Here is an 18,152-nt window from a genome sequence, read left to right on the forward strand (position 1 = left end):
CTATTGCCCTCCCTAGGATAAAGGTAAGAGAGAAAACAGGATTAAGTCTACTTTCATGGGACTAAAACATAAGACTGAATTTGTTTTGGGGGTCAGCAAGTATTTGTGGGGCTCCAGGGATTTTTGAATTCTAGCCAGAGGGTGAAGGGGACTAGAGTTGGATTTAGAAAATTCAGCAGTTCCTCTCTCAGCCCCAGAAACCTCAGTGAGGGAATTTCAAATGCCTGGGACTCCCAAGAAATCCCAGACTGTCAAAGCCAAGAATTAAGGCTGCTCTAATGTCTTAGAGAAATTTTCTTGGTCAAAGTCATCATAGATTGGCTGAACCCCCAGAGGGCAAAGCCAAATCATGAGGTTCACATCAGAGGAACTGAGAGGTAGGTAAAGGGCAGAGAAACAGGAGGCAAGGAACTGGGAAGCAGTGCAAAAGATAAATGTGTCTCACATGTTTAAGGAGACAAGCCCTCTGCTCCCGCTGCCCTCTCCCCATCCTTTCAGAGAGTGGCTACCTCTAGAGAACAGCCATGAGCTCAGCGAGCCTCCACACTTCTCTGCAAGGGACCTCATCCTGACTGCTTATTCTGTTGACTGTGGGCTCCAGGTGGCAGGATGCTAGCCTGCTAGCAGGGAACAGTGGGTACATGAGCAAAGAAAGACGCCCATCCTCAGCTCTATTGTGGGGAGGAGGCTGAGGCCCCTTAGATCTTGGTTCCAGGCTGAGGCATTTGCTGTCAAGGCGCCTATTCCTTACCTCAATTCTCTATCACCCATTCCCACCCAGGTCTGCTTTGGTATTTCACCCCAGGCAGCAGTACCTCTGTCCCCAAGGCCTAATCAAGATGTCACCACAAGCTCCCACTGTCCAAGTCAATGGTCTTTGCTTAGCAACACCAAACACCCTTTCCCATCCTCCGCAAGTGTAAGGAGGAACGCCCCCTCCCCCGCTACACACACACAGCCCCCATCCTCTCCCTCTCAGGCTTGGGAGTTGTTACTGAATTGGCTCCCTAGCCCCAGCACCCCCCTTCCCCCCTCCACTAGCCGCCTTCTGCCTGAACTTACATTATCCTTCCCTTGCCGGTGAGACCCTGGGGTGCGAACACGGCCGCCGCCTTGGAAACGGCGAGGGAGTGCGGGTGGTGTGTGCATGTCTGCGTCTCGGTGGCAGGCAGGGGTGAGCCCAGCCACTCACCTTCCAGGAAGCGTGGATTCCTGGAAGTGAGGGGAACCGCCGTCATTTCGCAGGCAGCGGCAGCGGCACGGTGAGCAGGGGCCCACGGCTGCAGCCAGCAAGAAACAGCTCAGTCCAGAGTGTATGTGTGTTGGGGCGGGGGGTGGAATGAGAGAGAAAGAGAGAGGGAGAAAACACGCTTGGATGTGCTTGGGGAGGGGGCTGGAGAAAATGTATATATGTGTATGGTGGGGGGATGCTAAGCTACAGCATCCCTTTTCTAAGACAGTGAAGGGGTGGGGGGTATACAGGGAGGGGAGGTGGGTGCTTTTGCCCTCCTGCCCAGCAGACAAAGAAGAACTGCACGACAAATGCTTGAGAGAGGAGGGAGGGAGGGAGGGAGGGAGGGAGAGAGAGAGAGAGAGAGTGAGAGAGAGACAGAGAGTGAGAGAGAGAGAGACAGAGAGTGAGAGAGAGAGAGATGGATGGGCCTGCGGGCAGGAGGGAGAAAAGGGGGGCCCAAGGGAAGGCTCAATCCTCTGCCAGCTGGGGAAGCCAAGGCCCCAGAGGTCATGGGGCCCAGGACACGGGGCAGCTTCAAGGCTTTCCAATTGGCAGACAGCCCCTCCCCCAGCAAACTCAGGCACCGTGTTCCCTTTTCCCCTCCTCCTCCAGGAGGGAGGTCTGGGGACTGACAGCCCCCTTTCCCAGCAATCAGAGGGCCCAGCACAATCTGGTCTCAGGATACTGGTGCTCTGTGGCCCTGAGCCTTTTCAGATCCCAGGCAAAAAGGTTGGTACAAACTCCCGGCCTCTCCTCCTTCCTGTGCCCCTGGGGCTCCAGCAGCCCACAGCCCTGGATGAATCTACCCTCTTAAAGGACAAGGCCTCTGCTCCCTTCCCTTCCAGAGGAGCTGTTCACTGAGGAGCTGACCTACTTTGGAAGACTACATTTTCTAATTCCAAGAATTTGGGGATAGGAGGGGCCATGAAACTTCGGGCTGCCTACCCCTGGATCTTTTTCTCTTAAGGTTCCCTTAAATATTTTACAGCCCTATAATACTTTGGACAAGCATTGCTCAGTCAATTAATTGCATGAGCTAGGTTTGAGCAACTACATTTCTTTTGCAAGATAGGGGCATGTATGTGTGGGAAGGGAGTATAGAAATCTGTGCTGTAAATTAATGGACTCCTTTTCTCTCTCATGGTAATAATGATCTGTGCCTTTAGAAAGAGAAAGGGAGAGGGAAAAAATGGACTTTTCTTTTTGTTCTTTTGGCAGAGTGGGTACTGGGGATTCGGCCCAGGGGCACTTTACCACTGAGCTATATCCCTAGCCCTTTTTACTTTTTGAGAAGAGTCTCACTAAGTTGCTTAGGGACTTGTTAAGTTGCTTGAGGTTGGTCTTGAACTTGCAGGTGTGCACCACCACACCACACACACACACACACAATAAAAGGACTTTCTGAATCAGGTTCTGTGAGGTAAAATCTCTTTAAAGAACAGGAAAGCTACTGCCTTCATCAGTGGCCAGGTGAGGGAATACAACCTGGCATGGAGGCACACAGTAGTGACAACCTGATAAGGAGCTGTGGTGTTTATTAGGAGGGTTGTACACTGTAGCCCACCCCTCTGCTTCCATATCAATCCAGGAGAAGGTGGGTCAGTGATGGGCTCTCAGATGCCCCTCGGGTGAACTGTCTCAGCAATGCCCAGTCCTACAGGGGGCATTGTTTAAAGCCAGTGTTAGCCCTATCTTGTTTTTCCCTCTAAGGTAGCTTCTGACATCTAGAATTTTCAAAGCACAGATAAGGAGTTTTAGGCCTCTACTCTCAATCAAGAACCATCAGTGCAGAGCCTGTTTCTTATCTAGAAAATGCCAACTTTCTCTAAGCAGGTGAAGTTTGATTTCACGACACAGTGAAGCAAACATCCTCAGAAGTTTTCTGCTAGTATCCAGTAGTTTCTAGAGACACTACTGAAAAGAGCCCCATGGGATAGTCCCCCAGCAACTTTCATAGTTTCTCATTAACCTACTCTGCATGAGGGATTGGTTTTTATCCATATGAGTGCTCCCCAGCACTAATGCAGGGTCCTGAACATATTTCTTGCTCAGTAATGAATAGGCTTAACTAAGCAGGAGGTAGGAGGACTGGCTGGTTCCTTAGAACCATGACTTAGTTCCATTAGTCTTTTTCAATTGGATCAGCCCATCTGATCCCTGTCATTCTGTTCAGCATGTGGCAGGTACTGAATGTCTTTATCCATTCCAATTCCTTCTCTCTTAAATGAGAAATGGGTCAGAGTCAACATCTTATGCACATTACCTGGGTGTTGCACAGAGTGTGACCCACCCGTCTTGCTATCTCTCGTAGTGCATGCCAATAATTCCTTCATTGGTCCCACTCTAGAGTAAAAACAAACTACAGGTCATTACAACAATGGTTCTTGGATTTCTGATGGGGAAACTCATCACATCAAAACCTAATTCTGACTTCCCTTACCTCTTATAATCATTTCTTGCCCTGACGTTCTAATGGTCCCAAAAATAATTCTTTCCATCTTAGAGACTCTTTCCTATACTCTCAGAAAAGGATCTGGATAAAGTTTCTGATTTCTTTTTACATCATTAAAATTGTTAAACCTGATTATTCTGATATCTCCAAAAGCAATTCATACTACATGTAATGATTTCTTCTGCCTCAGTAAGAATATTTGGTAGGTGTGAAAAGCTATATCATGCTAAGACTATGGAAAAGGATTGAGGGGAATGTGAATTGGGCTCTCTATTCCTACCTTTGAAGGTGCAAACTGGTAGTCCATGGGCTGAATTCAGCTCATAGATAGTTTTGACTTGTGTTATGGAACATTTTCTAAAACACTGACAGCCAGGCATGGTGGCATACAGTTGTAATCAATCCCAGCTACTCAGGAGGCTGAGGCAGGAAGATTACAAGTTTGGGGTCAGTCTGAGTAATTTAGGGATGTAGTTTAATGGTAGAATATCCTTGGGTTTAATTCCAGTACAGAAAAAAAAGTATTATTGTAAAACAGAATTATTTCATATAAAAATTCAGATTTCTGATGTCTAATGAAAAGTTGGAAGATACAAATTACCATATGGCAATCACTAGTGGACTCTGAATAGCTGCTGTTCCTTGAGGTATGTTCTCTAGTTCATGTCAGTCCTTCCTATTCTCTTCTGCTAACTGACCTAGCTCACTTCATTCATACACCTTCCTAGGCCCTGTGGGCTTCTGAGGTTTGAAACACTGCTCCACTTTCTACTTGGATGGGACAGAATTTTATTTTGGCTGGTTATTTCAGAGCATGGGAAAAGAAACCACATCTTCTATTTACTTCAAATCATCCCTCTAATAGTGTCCACTAATAGTCCTCTCCTATTTCCTTTCCTCTTCCTTATTCCCCAAGAAGTCTGGGAAAGAGTTACTATTTTAGGGAATATAAAAATCACAAAATGATTGTGTGCCACTATCAACTACCACCAAAAGTGAATGTCAGCTCAATGACTGATGTTTATGTTGAGGTGGTGTGCTTGAGTTAAAGGCTCTCTGCCCTGCCCCACAGATCAGTGTCTGCTCCCAGCCTGTCCAAATGAAACACATAGAAGGCATACCAGATACATAGGAGCGGCCATTGCAGTCTTCTATGTCCATCTTAAAGAGATCTGTTTAAAGAGAAAACAGCTGCTATTAGAAGTCAGATCTAGGAAGGGATAAGGTTTTTCTTTTAACATTCTGGAGTAAGCAAGAAAACTAGAAGATCACGTAAGCATGGTCTGAAACTATCCTAAAGTACTTTGTCCTGGTGAGAAAAATAATGTACTCTGCCTTCCAAGCCCCAAGATTTCCTCCTACCTACAACCTCTTCAGGCCTCCCCAGCCTCTGGGGTAGAAATACTACCTTGGTCTAGAATGGTCTTGGTTTTGAGAGTATACCTTCTCCCTGTAGTGGAGCTGATGCCATAGGAGCTAGTTTATACTTCAGCCCTCAAGAGATGAAGAAACAGCCCTGTAGAGATGCCAGACCTCAGTTAAGAAGGAGTAGGAAAAAATATAAGCTCAATTCAGTCTTTCATGGAATTCTTTTGTTTTTTTTGGGTACCAGGGATTGAACTCAGGGGCACTCGACCACTGAGCCACATCCCCAGCTCTATTTTGTATTTTATTTGGAGACAGGGTCTTACTGAGTTGCTTAGCACCTCATTATTGCTGAGGCTGGCTTTGAACTTGCGATCCTCCTGCCTCAGCCTCCCAAGCCTCTGGGATTACAGGCATGCACCACTGTGCCGATTGTGGGATTCTTTTTTGGGGTGTGCAGCAGGAGTGGGGATAACAGGAAGGTGGAATATGATAGAAAGAAGCCCACCTTAGGGCTCAGTGATAAGTTTTCTACTGAAGGTATAAACAAATTTGATGTGTGTGTGGGAGGGGGTGATGCTAGAGATTGAACCCTGTATGTGCTAAATATAGGCTCTACCACTGAGCTACATCCCAGCCCTTTTTATTCTGAGACAAGGTCTCAAAATATTGCCCTGGTCTTGAAGTGTCCATCCTCCTGCCTCAGCCTATTGAGTAGCAGGGATTAAAGACATGACCCACTGTGCCTGGCTTAAACAAACCTTTTAAGTGGCTTTCTATACCCTCTGGTCAATTACTTTGTTATGCTTATTTTTTAAAAAGCAGATGGGTAGATTAAAAAGCAGGTTGGTCTATTTGAGGTAAGGTGAGCAATAATTGGCAGTAGAGTATTAAACTAATAACTGGGCTGGGGATATAGCTCAGTTGGTAGAGTGTTTGTCTTGTATGCACAAGGCCCTGGATTCAATCCCCAGCACCACCAAACAAATAACTGAGAACAGGACTGGCGATGTAGTTCAGTGATAGTGCACTTGCCTAATATGTAGGAGGTCTTGGGTGTGATTCTCAGCATGGCAAAACAAAAAAACTAGAGAACAATTAAAAGTGATAATTTTTGCAATGAATTATCTCCATAGGAGAAGATTTCTCCTTTGAGAAGATGGGGAAATCTAGCTGGTGAAATTTTAAAAACATTTAAAATTGCTTTTTACCATTCATCTAATAAAAAACAAATGCCCCAGAGGCAGATTTGGTGGAGCCAAAATGGAGCAAGGTAACAGCCTGAGCTACCACTAGGATTCTTAAACTCTTTGAAAGCTGTCACAGAGGCAGATGGATGAAAATTTGGTTTGTTTGTAATACTACAAACAAACCAAAGTAGGGAGAGTAAGAGGGTTCAGGGAGGTACACAGGAGAGAAGTATCTGTTTTCCTGCCCCTTCCTCATTCTTATCTGGAGGAAGGCTCATGAGAAACCCTGAATCATGGGTTTAGCTTCACTCTGCAAAGTAACTCTCCCTTACATTTCATCAGAAAGATTTGTAGTCTCAATCCTAGGTGTGAGGGGAAAATTCTCTACATTTATATTTGACCCCTATTTCCTTATTTTTTCATTTCTTTCTCTTCTCTCACTCTCTCTCTTTAGTACTGGGGATTGAACCCAGGAGTGCTTTACCACTGAGCCACATCCCCAGTCCTTTTTATTGTTTTTATTTTGATACAGAATCTTGCTAATTTGCTCAGAATCTTGCTAAACTGCTGAAGCTGCTCTGGAATTTTCTGGGATTACAGACATGTGCCACCATTTTGGTACTGGGGATTGAAGCCAAGGGTGCTATTTCACTGAGCTACATCCTCAGCATTTTATTTATTTATACACACACACACACACACACACATATATATTTATTTATTTTATTATTATTTTTTTTTTGAGAAAGTGTCTCAATAAGTTGCCCTGGCTGACCTCTAATTTGCAATCTTCCTGCCTCAGCCTTTGGGGTTGCTTGGTTACAGATATGTGCCACCATGCCCAGATAGGGGTCTCTTTCATTTCCAAATCAATAGTTTCAAAAGTCCCCTTTGGAATTTTTCAAAACACCTGCAAAGTTTGAAGTGTCATGAATTAGTTCTCTCATACATTCCCCCATATAGAAAAAGCAAGAGCAAGTCAGATTTCCTCCATTTTCTGCTCAGAGAAACTGAAGCTCAGAGCAGTTGTTTGTCCCTTAACTCATAGTGAGACTGGAATAAGGAACAAGAACATTGGTTTCCTGCCTCTCCCTATGGCGATCCCTTTCCATTACACCATATTGCTTTTTATCAAAAGCCAGGCTACTCAAGGCTTTCATGGATTTTCTTGATTTCTGCTCATTCTAACAGCAATTAAAGCCGCTTTTCTTTGGTGTGATCCCTGTAGGAGTGGGGTCTGTTACTCAAAAAGGAAGAACAAGCCAGGCACAGTGGCACATTCATGTAATCCCAGTGACTCCAGAGACTCAGACAGGACTGCAGGTTTGAAGCCAGCCTAGGGGTGTAGCTCAGTGGTACAGTACCCCTGAGTTAAATCCACAATACCCCCACTCCTCTCCCCACACACAAAGTAGCAGAGTGCAGTTTACTACAAGGAAGAAAGTCCAACTCAGAGAGCAATCCTTTAGACCCTTCTGGAAATTGTTTTGGGACTATTTGATCAAGAATGCAAGAATGAAATGCACTCTCTGAATCAGTGTTAGCTGAATACTATGATTCAACTGCTCTGCCCACCTAGTGCTTATCTAGATCCTGGTTCACACAGGCATACACACACAGACAATATTGCATTAGCATATTTCTCTCTGTAGAGCCACTCAACTTGTTCTTTCTTATTAATTTATTTGTCGGTACTGAGGATTGAACCTAGATGTGCTCTACCATTAAGCTACATTTCCAGTCCTCTTTATTTTTCATTTTGAGACAGGGTGTCATTAAGTTGCCCAGGCTGGCCTCAAACTAGGGATCTTCCCATCTCAGTCTCCCCAGTACCTGGAATTATATGAGTGAACCATTATGCCTGTTCTCCTAAATTTTGAGGTGGGGAGGGGTACTGGGGCTTGAACCCAGGGATGCTTAACCACTGAGCCACATCCCCAGCCCTTTTTATTTATTTTTTTTATTTTGATACAGTGTCTCATTAAGTTACTGAATCTGGTCTCCAACTTGGGATCCTCTTGCCTCAGCCTCCCAACTCACTGGGATTACAGGCATGCATCACTGCACCTGGCTCTCCCACTTCTTAATTGCTCTTAACAGGTGTGCTGTGACACATCTTGGGCAAAATCAATACTTAGCTGCTTTCAACTGCTCTAAATGCCAAGTTGGTGATTCTGGAAGTTAGAGGTATTGAGACTCTGTTGTCCTCAGTCCTGGTTTTCTGAAAGCTAGGAGCAAATCAGCAGATGTACTTGTCCTTTTGTTCAAATCTCCCCTCAGCACATCCCTCCCATCAATCCCATTCTTTATCCCTAAAAACCCCTCCTCCCCTACTTGCCCAGGCAGGCAGATCTTAGTGTCTCTTTGAGGAACTGGGTCAAATTAGTGCTAATATTACAGGAGGAGAAGGTTAAGAGAAATTGGTTATACAAGACAGGTTTGGCTCAAAGTGCTTTAAAGTAACATAAACATCATCCAGTGATGGAGGTAGACACACATGTACTGTGAATTCAGCTCAGTGAGCTGAATACAAACCAACTAGAAACAACCAGCCTCCCAATTCAAATGGAAGAATCTGTGAGCAGAGAGCAAAGATTGGTCGTTGTAACCTTTGGAAACAAAGATCCTCCCAGCTCATCCTTCTGCTTCCCCCCAACCCCAGTGGTGGAGGGCCTCACACATGCTAGGCAAGCACTCTACCACTGAACAATATTCAGATTCTTTTTTTTTTTTTTTTGGGCGGGGGTACTGGGGATTGAACTCAGGGGCACTTGATCACTGAGCCACATCCCCAGCTCTATTTTGTATTTTATTTAGAGACAGGGTCTCACTGAATTGCTTCAGGTCTTGCTTTTACTGAGGCTGACTTTGAATTCTCCACCCTCCTGCTTCAGCCTCCTGAACCACTGGGATTATAGGCGTGCCCAACTGAGCCTCTCAGATTCTTCACTTTTTTTTTTTTTTTCAGTTGTACATAAACATAATACTTTTTATTTATTTGCCGCAGTCTGGCTGGGCACAAATAACCGAGCCGCCACAAAGCCTTGTAGGTTCAAACAGCAACTCTTTATTCCCGAACTCTCACCGGCATCTACCCACACCTCCGGGAATACACTCCCTCCAAATTCTCCCGGAACCCCCAGGAGAACTCAACAGGAACTCCAAAGTAGCATCCGCCCTAATCCCAGAGCCGCCTTGATCCTGGAGCTGCCTTATTCCGGAGCAGGGTCACCTTTCAACCATTCCCTCTAGCAAAATGCCAGGTGTCATTCTGACTAAACTGTGGCTCTCAACATCTCCCCCCTTCTGTTTAATTAAACAACAAGCATGTGGCTTAGGGTTAAAAAACCTGTCTTAGGTTGTCTAATACTACATATGGTCCTTACCCGTCATCAGATGAGCTGACCTCAAGGCGTCAGCCTCCTGTCTTAGGTTGGTACCATTGTAATTGGATCTTATCCGTCATTGGCTACCGGTCCAGCATACAGCCATACTTGTGGATAGGCCTTTGTAACAGTGCGGGGGTGAGGTTCTTTGCCTCACTTCTATTGGCCCCCAAATTTGGCCTTTGCACCAGTTGGGGGGTGAGGTTCTTTGCCTCACCTCTGTTGGCCCCCAAATTTTAGACCATCACAAGCAGAAGGGAGGAGGATGCAAAATGCCACGGCACCAAGCCAAATGACGGCTCTTTTTGGAAAAATTGTACCACCGATGACACCATCAGCAAAGATACCCCAGCACTACCATAATTCGCTGCACCAACAGATAGTTCACAATGCATGCAAGTGATACATAGTCCAGGCAAGTTCTGCAAACAGTTCAAAGCAGAGGAATCTATTAATATGTCCATTTCCTCCCAAAGTAAATCGACTCCTTGATTGAGCATCACTTGCTGAGTTATTATTTATTGATGCATCAGTTTATACAGTTTGTTGTGATAGCTATCGCAGAAGCTGTAGTTTGGTTTTATCTTTGTCTTCACCGGCACTGGGATGAAGATAGGAATTCTGGCAATAATGGCTAAGAAAAATTATGTAACATTTCAGCAGGCACTAAAAGAAAGCAATTTTCTGAACAATTTACATTATCCTGAAGAGAATTATTAAATATAATGAAAAGGAAAGGTGAAAGTAAATAGATCTGTTAACCTCCTTTTTTGTTCACATATTAAAACAATCCTCAATAGCTGTTTACCCAATTTAAATTAAACCATTTAAATCACGTGAATAAAAAAAATATTTGGATCCATATTTTTATGAGTGCTCCTCATATATGATATATGGACATACGCACATACAGATATACAACACAAAACAGAAGTGTGCACACATAACATAATACATACAACACATAACATAATAGTAAAGGCCTTGTAGCTTTTCACAGGTGAAATCTCCATTGCAATGTTTAAAAACTCCACAGTCAAAAAATAGAACTGATTAGAAAAACATTAACCTAGGTCTGTATGAGCTCAAAAATAAAATGAAACTTTATGATGTGGGAAAAGGCAATAATAAAATAGATATTGAAAAAAAGCATCTTGGTTACCACCTAGGTTTGACTCTTTTTTTGATATCTCATTCACTTACCTCCAAGCTTCAGGCGTTCCCCGTATGGGCCACCAAATGCCGCAGTCTGGCTGGGCACAAATAACCGAGCTGCCACAAAGCCTTGTAGGTTCAAACAGCAACTCTTTATTCCGGAACTCTCACCGGCACTCTACCCACACTTCCCGGGAATACACTCCCTCCACCAATTCTCCCGGAACCCCTTGGAGAACTCAGTGGGAGAACTCAGTGGGAGCTCCAAAGTAGCAGGTGCCCTGAGGCAGCAGGATCTGCCCTAATCCCTGGAGCCACCCTAGTCCCTGAGCAGGGTCACCTTTCAACCATTCCCTCTAACAAAATGCCAGGCGTCATTCCAACTAAACTGTGGCTCTCAACATTTATTTATTTTTCCAACCTTTTTTTTTTGGTATTGAGGATTAAACCCAGGATTACTAGTAATAAAAACTCTTCAAATCCTCCAAAGGATCCGGTTTTATTCAATGATACTCTGAAGGATATGGAAAATGACAACCCCCCTAAGAGAGTGTGACCTGGGAGGCAGGCGGGAGGAAGAAGGCAAAACTAATATTTCCCAATAAATCCTCTCCCAGTGATAAGACAATCCCTGGGAAGGAGGTGAACATCAATCCTAAAATGGCAGTCCATAAGAAGAGGACAAATATTGACTCTTTTACAATATATTCTTTCCCAGTGATAATGAAGCCACACATTAATCCTATCCCAGTGAAAATACAATGAGCGTTGGAGGACAAGATAAGCACTGGGCCTGAGCTCTGGACCTTCGATTCTTGCCCAGTAAAAACAAGTTTCACATTTTTTTTTTTTAATTTTAATACTATGTAGACACAACATCTTTGTTTGTATGTGGTGCTGAGGATCGAACCCGGGCCGCACGCATGCCAGGCAAGCGCGCTACCACTTGAGCCACATCGCCAGCCCACAAGTTTCACATTTTTAAACCTATTTCCTGAATGCCCAAACTGACACATTCTGTTGAAGTAATAAAGTTGCCCCTCAGTGGAACCTATAAAAACCCAGATCCCTTTGTAACCAGAGGCCATTTTCTACCCAGAAAGTGAGCCCCTCTGATGCCTGACTCTGCTGCTGAACAAAAGGCATTGCTGATCCATGAAATCTGTTCCTGTTCCAGTTATTTGTGGTTTCATTATAATGTCAAAACCATATTGGTTATTTTTGCTTATATACTCTAAAATTGGAATTTAAAACACAATCATAAGCCAGGCAGGGTGGTGCTCGACTATAATCTCAGCTACTTGAGACACTGATGCAGGTGGATTGCAAATGCAAGGTGAGCCTCCGCAATTTAATAAGACTGTTTCAAAATAAAAAATAAAAAGTTCTGGGGCCAGGCGGCACATGTCTGTAATCCCAGCAGCCCCAGAGGCTGAGACAGGAGGATCAAAAGTGTATGGCCAGCCTCCTTAGCAAGGCCCTAAGCAACTTAGAGAGACCCTGTCTCAAATAAAAAGCAGAAAGGGCTGGGGATATATCTTAGTAGTTAAGTGCCCCTGGGTTCAATCCCTAGTACCAAAATCAACCTACCAATCAACCAACCACATTCATTGGGGCTGGGGTTGTAGCCCAGTAGTAAAGCATTCATCTAGTATGTGTGAGATCCTGGGTTCAATCCCCAGAACTGAAAAAAATAAAAAATAAAACATACTCATTGTGGCCTAATGGGTAGAAAGGTGGCAAGGAGAATGTTCAGAAAGAGGGTGAAGATGGAGACAGTGGCAAGGCTCCATGTCATCCTTTTGGTTATTATTCCCAAACTGCAGCTGGGAGAAGTGGAAATTTTTATCTGGTTTCCCTTAGGACCTGGGTTCTGTGGTGGAGCCCAGTGGTTCTTTTTTTTTTTTTTTTTTTTTTTTAATGTTTATTTTTTAGTTGTAGTTGGACACAAAATCTTCATTTTATTTATTTATTTTCTATGTGGTGCTGAGGATTGAGCCCAGGTCCCTGTACGTGGTAGATGAGCATTCTACCATTGAGCCACAACCCCAACCGCCCCCCACCAGCCCAGTGATTCTTAATAAGAAAGAACTTCCCATGTGCCTTGGGTGTGAGCAGTTCAGGTACTCCAAGTAGACCAAACCCACAGCATCATCCTCTCCTGTCTGTGCCTTCCTGAACTGAATAAGACATGAACAAAAATATGTTGGAGTCACATAGCTGGCTCTATTCTCTACCAGGGCTTTGCAGAATTAGGGATAGGGAAAGGGCTGGGAAGATATGGAATTAGGCATTGTCTGCAAACTGCATCCCCCTTTCCAAAACACAGACCTAGACATAGAGAGCAAGTTGAAGCTCTGAAATAATCTGTAGGATACACCTAGAAGCTTTTGAAGGAAACTCAGCAACCTTTATTTCATGTATCTGTCTTTATAGAAGAAAGACCTCAGATTTTACCAGGTTGTAGATGGTGGCTGTGTATGTATAATACACATGAAGACAGCTCAGCTTTATTATCCAAATGCTTGAAGAGCAGAGCAGAGGATATGAATTCCCAATTATCCTAGGAATGGCCAGTCTCTAAAATAAGAAAAGGTAAAAGGTAGAAACATAACATCTGGGTGGAGGAAAATAATGTCACCTCATTGTCTCCTTTCAGATCTCAGATGAAGCACATCTTTTCTCTTGTTCTTTGTGATTCCCTGTCTTCCTTATGCAGACTGGAAGAGAGAGAAGGCTGAGGTTTATTGGTGGGAGAAGAAACAATCCCATGTCTCACTGCAGGATGTAAAGAACTAAGGAAAAGGGCCAATGTAACACTTTAAATTGCCTGGTGTGATGCACAAGATACTTTCTGGGTTTTTTTGATATATCTCTGAGTACACAAATATTTATGAAAAGGCCCCACAAGGTCACTGCTGTTCAGTTGTATGCTTGGGCAGCTGGGAAAAATAGAGCAGGGGAGTTCAATTTGAGTTTTATAATAATCAGTCTTTTTTTTTTTCCCCCATTTGTTACAGGGGATTGAGCCCAGGGGCACTTAATCACTGAGCAACATTCCCAGCCCTTTTTATATTTTATTTTAAGACAGGGTCTTGCTAAGTTGCTTAGGGCCTTGCTAAGCTACTGAGGCTGGCTTTGAATGTGAATCCTCCTGTCTTAGCTTCCCAAGCCACTGGGATTATAGGCATATGCCACCATGTCCAGCTAATAATCAGTTTTGAAGCCAAAGTTGCTCAAAACAGGAATAGTTCTCTCAAGTGTTTGAAATTACCATTAACTATTCTGATTGGGGTAAGGTGATAAAAATGACAAAAATGTGGGAGAGATGGGAATAACTATCTTTAGTAGCAATTTTGGCTCAAAGTCCCTAATACACACTAATCAAAAGAGTTCATTTTGGGGCTGGCAATATGATTCAGTGGTAGAGTACCTGCCTGGCATGTGTGAGGCCCTGAGTTTGATCCCTAGCACCATTGAGAGAGAGAGAGCGAGAGAGCGAGAGAGCGAGAGAGAGAGAGAAATATTTCTTAGGCTTCTCTGCTAACAAAGAATCTTGCTTTGACAAACAAGTTTGATAAGCCTCTCTTCTTTGTATGGAGGGCCTAGGACAGGTGTTGGAATGGAGTTAAGAAATGATCTATAATCCCATGATTTTTAACAGAAGAAACTAAGCCCAGAGTCATTTATGTGTTTGACAACAGAAGTAGCACCATTAGAATCTTCCAGTGGTTCTCTTCTCTGGAGTAGAAAGTTTAATCTCACTGCAACTAGAAGGTTTGGGCCACCTTACTTGCCTTCTTTCTTAGGTTATAAGGTGAACAGTTTTTAGATCTTCATCTTGGTGACTTAAATCCTTGAACTGGAAACAAGGACTTATGCATAAGAGAAGAACTAATCCTCTTACTGCCATGTCTCTTTTCAGAAATTATGGGCCTGAGGAAAATACCAAACAAAGTCTGATGCTAAGTCTTGTTACAATAGAACAACATTCCTTGATTTAGGGATTACTCCAGCAAGTGTGTCGCATCAGAGTCTACAAGGTGGATACAACATCCAGGGACCAGCTCATTCATAATCAGCAGTGTACTTTTTAAGATGTTTTTGTCTGTTAAACCTTGACCCTGTCTCTCTGTTTCCAGAACAGAGTCCATAACTCTACTAAGAAAAGAAGGCAAATCATAAAGCCTAGAATTCCAAGTTTTCTCCAGCAATCAGTCAAGAGACCAATAAAGAAAGGGAGTCCCTCTGCCTGTGACATTGTTCATACCAACAGGGTCCCACACTCTTATTGTTCCTGCAGATTAAAATAAGGCTAAAAATATCTGCTCAATATCAACTTATCTTTAATTTCCTTAACTACTCTGGTGGGGGCCTGGGGGGTACAGAGAGGGAGGGAGATAGTGCACCAATCTAAGAGTAAAGAATTCCTTTGTGGATGTTGGGGACTGGGGTAGAGTATAAGGAAGGATAAGTTTCTCCCATGCTGGGAAGTACAAGTTTCAGATTTGAAACTAAGAGGAAATAAAAAGAAACGTTCAGTTGCATTTTCATTGGAAAAAAGTTAGGATTTATTTCTGAGTACGTCCTAAAATATGCCTTGCCTTTAACCTACTGAGAGGAAGAGGACTGCCTAGAAGCCAAAAAACAACTAACTGCACTCAATGGCCACAAAGACATTACATCTTGTGCATGACACATCAATATCTAGTGACTACGACAAGATACAATTCTGAGGCTGCCCAAAAGAGGGTAGCTTCCACTACCCTGAGGCCCACTCCAGAAGCTCCAGTGAAACCTCTCTACTCCCCAATGGTAGGATTATTTTCTTCTAAGACTTTATCTCAGGAGTCACTCATCTGACTGTTCTCATGATCCAAGGGGCACCTGGATTCCAGCTTTAGGTTGTTAGTAGGGAAGCCTGAAGTCCCTTGCATACCGCCAAGGAAGATTCACTGACTTACTGGCCAACATTTTTTAAAAATTATTTTTAATATATTTAGTTGTAGATGGACACAATACCTTTATTTTTATGTGGCACTGAGGATTGAACCCAGTGCCTCACACATGCCAGGCAAGCACTCTACCACTGAGCCACAACCCCAGCCCATTCCTAGGCATTTCTTACATGCCTATTAATCAAGGCACTATGCTTTCAAAGATTATCTTACTTAGCCTTTTATCTGGTCCTTTCCTCAAAATCCTACTTAACTAGAAATATTCAAGGAAGTCAGACACCTGTTTTTCATGCTTCTTAAGGATATGTGTACTTTCACACAAGCAAAATAAGCAGCATCAGTGAAGAGAGATAGCCAGGTCCCAATGGTCTTCTGGATGGCCATAGGGATGGAAGGCCTAAAGCTGACAGGTGAGCAGGTCAGGAGGATACCAAAGTTACCATGGATGCTTTGAGGTCTTAGACCATTAAGACAGGTACAATAGAAGTTACTAAACATGTAAGAATAGATAAGACTCACACAGATAATTTTGCTTATGAGAGAAGAGGCCAAATAAGGTATGCAAAGCTGGACACACAGTGGTTGGTAATGCATCAAATCTTCCTGGAAGCAGAGTCAAGTAAATTCTTGATCTGAAGGGGTAAATGGGTTACCTTAGTTCTCAAATATCTCATATCTAAAGGTCCATATTCCACTAAACATTCTACTGTCCCCAAGACAGGACTAGCCATAATTTAAACAAAAGAAAACAAAACAGAAATCCAATAAAAATTTAAAAGTGAAAATCTACAACTCTAGCAGACAAGGGGTAAGGAAATAACTGGGGATGGGTCTATACAAAAAGGCACATGGAGGGCTGTTTTAGTACTGAAGAAGCAGGGAGTGCTCCCCAAGTTTGTAATTCCATCAGGATGTCTTCCCTAGGGCTTCCTAGATTGCATTTCTTTCTTAGGACTCTTATACAGTGAATCCCTTCCTTCCCAGCCTTGCTTCCCAAGTTCCTTACACTTCTTACCCCAACTAGTACTGTAGACAGCACTCCATCCCAAGTTTCTTCTCTAACACATCTCTCCCACTTTGCTCATTGCTTCCCAGATGTTCTCACCTAGGCCTATGTTTTTTCCTCCAGTCTTCTCGATTCTCGTCCTCTGATACCCTCTCCTTTCCCGGCTGTCCCTCTGTTCCACCCTAGCCATACCCACGGAGAAGCCTCGTGCATGCCAGTTGCTCCCTATTTTCAGTCTTCTGGCTTGACCCACCTCCTGCCTTTGGACCCTCAGATCCCTGCTCTCCCTGCCCCAATACTGGGGCCTCAAGCCAAAGTGCCCCAGGCAAGCTAACGTCCCTCCCTCCTCAGCTCACCCCTCGCCCGCCCACGTCTCCCCTCACTTCACGCCCAAGCCCCTAAGGCCCCGCCCCCGTTGCTGAGGCCCCGCCCCCACTTGGTCGAAGCCCCGCCCCTCACTCACCTGAGGCGTCTCCGCGCGCGCGCAGGCTGTTTAGGGTGGGGAAGAGGGGGGCGGGGGTCCCCCACTCTGGCCCGGGTGGCCCAGTGCGGGGGCAGTGGGGTCACTGAGGCGGCGGCAGCCAGGCCGGAGCCAGGACTTGTGCACTCAGCGGCGGCGGCGGCGGCTTCATCTCCATCAGCGGCTTCACCTGAGGAGGGACCGGCCCCCCCACAACTCCCCCCCCATCAGAGCCGTTCCCCCCTCCCGAACAACTTCCGGTCCCACTGCCAGGCGACAGGCAGCTGGGCCGAACGCCGAGCGCCCCCAAGCCGGGGAGACTGCTGGGGAGAAAAAAGAAGGGCTAGGGGAGAGTAGCCGAGTGCCGAAAGATTCAAGTCCGAATGGTTCTGTAGCTCCTAGAGGATAACTCGAAAATACTACCCCTTCGTCTGCATCTAATTTGCAAACTAGGTCTACTTTGGGCGCCACACACGTTCTGACACGTCTGACCCTAGTACCGAGGTTTTTTAAAAAATTTTTAGTTGTCATTGGGTCTTTATATGAGGTGCTGAGAATCGAACCCTGTGCTTCTCAGCCCCGCTAGTGCCGAGTTTTGCCCCTGCCGTTCCTAAGACTATTGATGTCAACCTCTTAACATTCTTTGCCTTTCCTGCCAAGCGCATACAGTTAGCGGGATAGCGGTTTGAGGGTACCAAATGTTTTTAAAATAATCTCTTAAGGGGTACCCCGGGGTCAATAACGTAGGCAACACAGCAGATGACGACGGACCTCAAAATAACAAACTGAAGCCCCACTCCTTGACTTCCCAGAGATTGCTTTCCTCCACTTCCCACCTCCTACCAACACCACCATTTGTTGGCTTTGGTATAATCTCACCTGTGCCAATACTTCCCTCTTGCAACATGACAATTCCCCAGGCCCCAGAGGCCCCAGACTCACAATC

At 44.6% G+C, this 18,152-nt stretch overlaps 1 protein-coding gene across 7 annotated transcripts in view; it reads right to left on the reverse strand.

Annotated features, from left to right (window-relative positions):
* Positions 1-17,407, reverse strand: part of Ikzf4 (IKAROS family zinc finger 4) — a 30,999-nt gene extending 13,592 nt beyond the window's left edge. Inside the window, exons 1-3 of one of the 7 annotated variants that reach the window (XM_046466619.1) lie at positions 17,210-17,407; positions 4,808-4,858; positions 3,498-3,577 (exon numbers count right to left, since the gene is read on the reverse strand). In XM_046466619.1, coding sequence (XP_046322575.1) covers positions 3,498-3,567 — 70 coding nt within the window. In that variant the 5' untranslated portion in view covers positions 3,568-3,577; positions 4,808-4,858; positions 17,210-17,407. Of the gene's footprint in view, positions 1-1,062; positions 1,460-3,497; positions 3,578-4,807; positions 17,071-17,209 lie in introns of those variants that run through there. The other 6 variants (XM_046466618.2, XM_046466620.1, XM_058586169.1 and 3 more) reach the window with 6 other exon arrangements.
* Between the last annotated feature and the right edge of the window lie 745 nt (positions 17,408-18,152).

The sequence above is a fragment of the Marmota monax genome, unplaced genomic scaffold (genome assembly GCF_021218885.2).
Source record: "Marmota monax isolate L192 unplaced genomic scaffold, Marmota_monax_Labrador192_F-V1.1 WCK01_AAM20220418_F8-fsc00151, whole genome shotgun sequence".
NCBI lineage: Eukaryota > Metazoa > Chordata > Mammalia > Rodentia > Sciuridae > Marmota > Marmota monax.